The sequence below is a fragment of the Poecilia reticulata genome, linkage group LG4, assembly GCF_000633615.1.
Source record: "Poecilia reticulata strain Guanapo linkage group LG4, Guppy_female_1.0+MT, whole genome shotgun sequence".
NCBI classification, from domain to species: domain Eukaryota; kingdom Metazoa; phylum Chordata; class Actinopteri; order Cyprinodontiformes; family Poeciliidae; genus Poecilia; species Poecilia reticulata.
In genome coordinates this window covers 5,331,091-5,331,684 of record NC_024334.1, presented here as the reverse complement: position 1 = coordinate 5,331,684, position 594 = coordinate 5,331,091, and the positions used below count along the sequence as shown (strand labels likewise).

The 594-nt window shown below is 49.5% G+C and overlaps 1 protein-coding gene across 1 annotated transcript in view; it reads right to left on the bottom strand.

Annotated features, from left to right (window-relative positions):
• Nucleotides 1–594, bottom strand: part of pdzk1ip1 (PDZK1 interacting protein 1) — a 3,636-nt gene that overhangs the window by 767 nt on the left and 2,275 nt on the right. Inside the window, exons 4-5 of the mRNA XM_017304432.1 lie at nt 533–589; nt 77–136 (exon numbers count right to left, since the gene is read on the bottom strand). Of these exons, the coding sequence (XP_017159921.1) occupies nt 77–136; nt 533–589 (117 nt within the window). The remainder of the gene's footprint in view (nt 1–76; nt 137–532; nt 590–594) is intronic.

Genomic DNA, 594 nt, shown 5'->3' with positions numbered 1-594 from the left:
CTGCGGTTCTGACCCCAGAGTTCTGCTGCGGTTCTGACCGTTCTCCAGGTCTCTGCGACTCGTCTGCGGTTCCTACCTGGCCAGGTCCAGCCGCGTCTCGTACTTCCCCTTCTCCGACTCCAGGCTGCTCCTCGGCCTGCAAACAGAACCGGGTCGGATCAGCCCAACATGAAACATCTGGACGGGACCAGATCGGGTCGGGTCGCTTGGACCAGGATGGAGGCTGAAGGTGGCGCCACTAACCAGAGGAGCTTAGCAGATGTTCAGCTTTCCTTTCATATTTCTGACTAAATTTAGTCCTTTTATGAATAAAGTTATAAAGTTATCAGCTCAACAAAAACTAATAACATCACAAACAGAAGAAAAAAAACATTAATTACAATAAAAACTTTGATTAAAAGAGTTTTTAAAATGAACTAAATTAGAAAAGTGTCTCGTTAGCAGGAAGTTTAGCTTCTTTAGCTTTTTTCCTGCTGTGCCGCTTTTGGCCAGCAGGTGGCGGAAAACCCGCCTGAAGCGGCAGCGGCTTCACCTCAGGCCGTCCAGGTGGGTCTCATACGGGTTGGTCTCAGCGAAGGTGGCGTCGACGCTGGA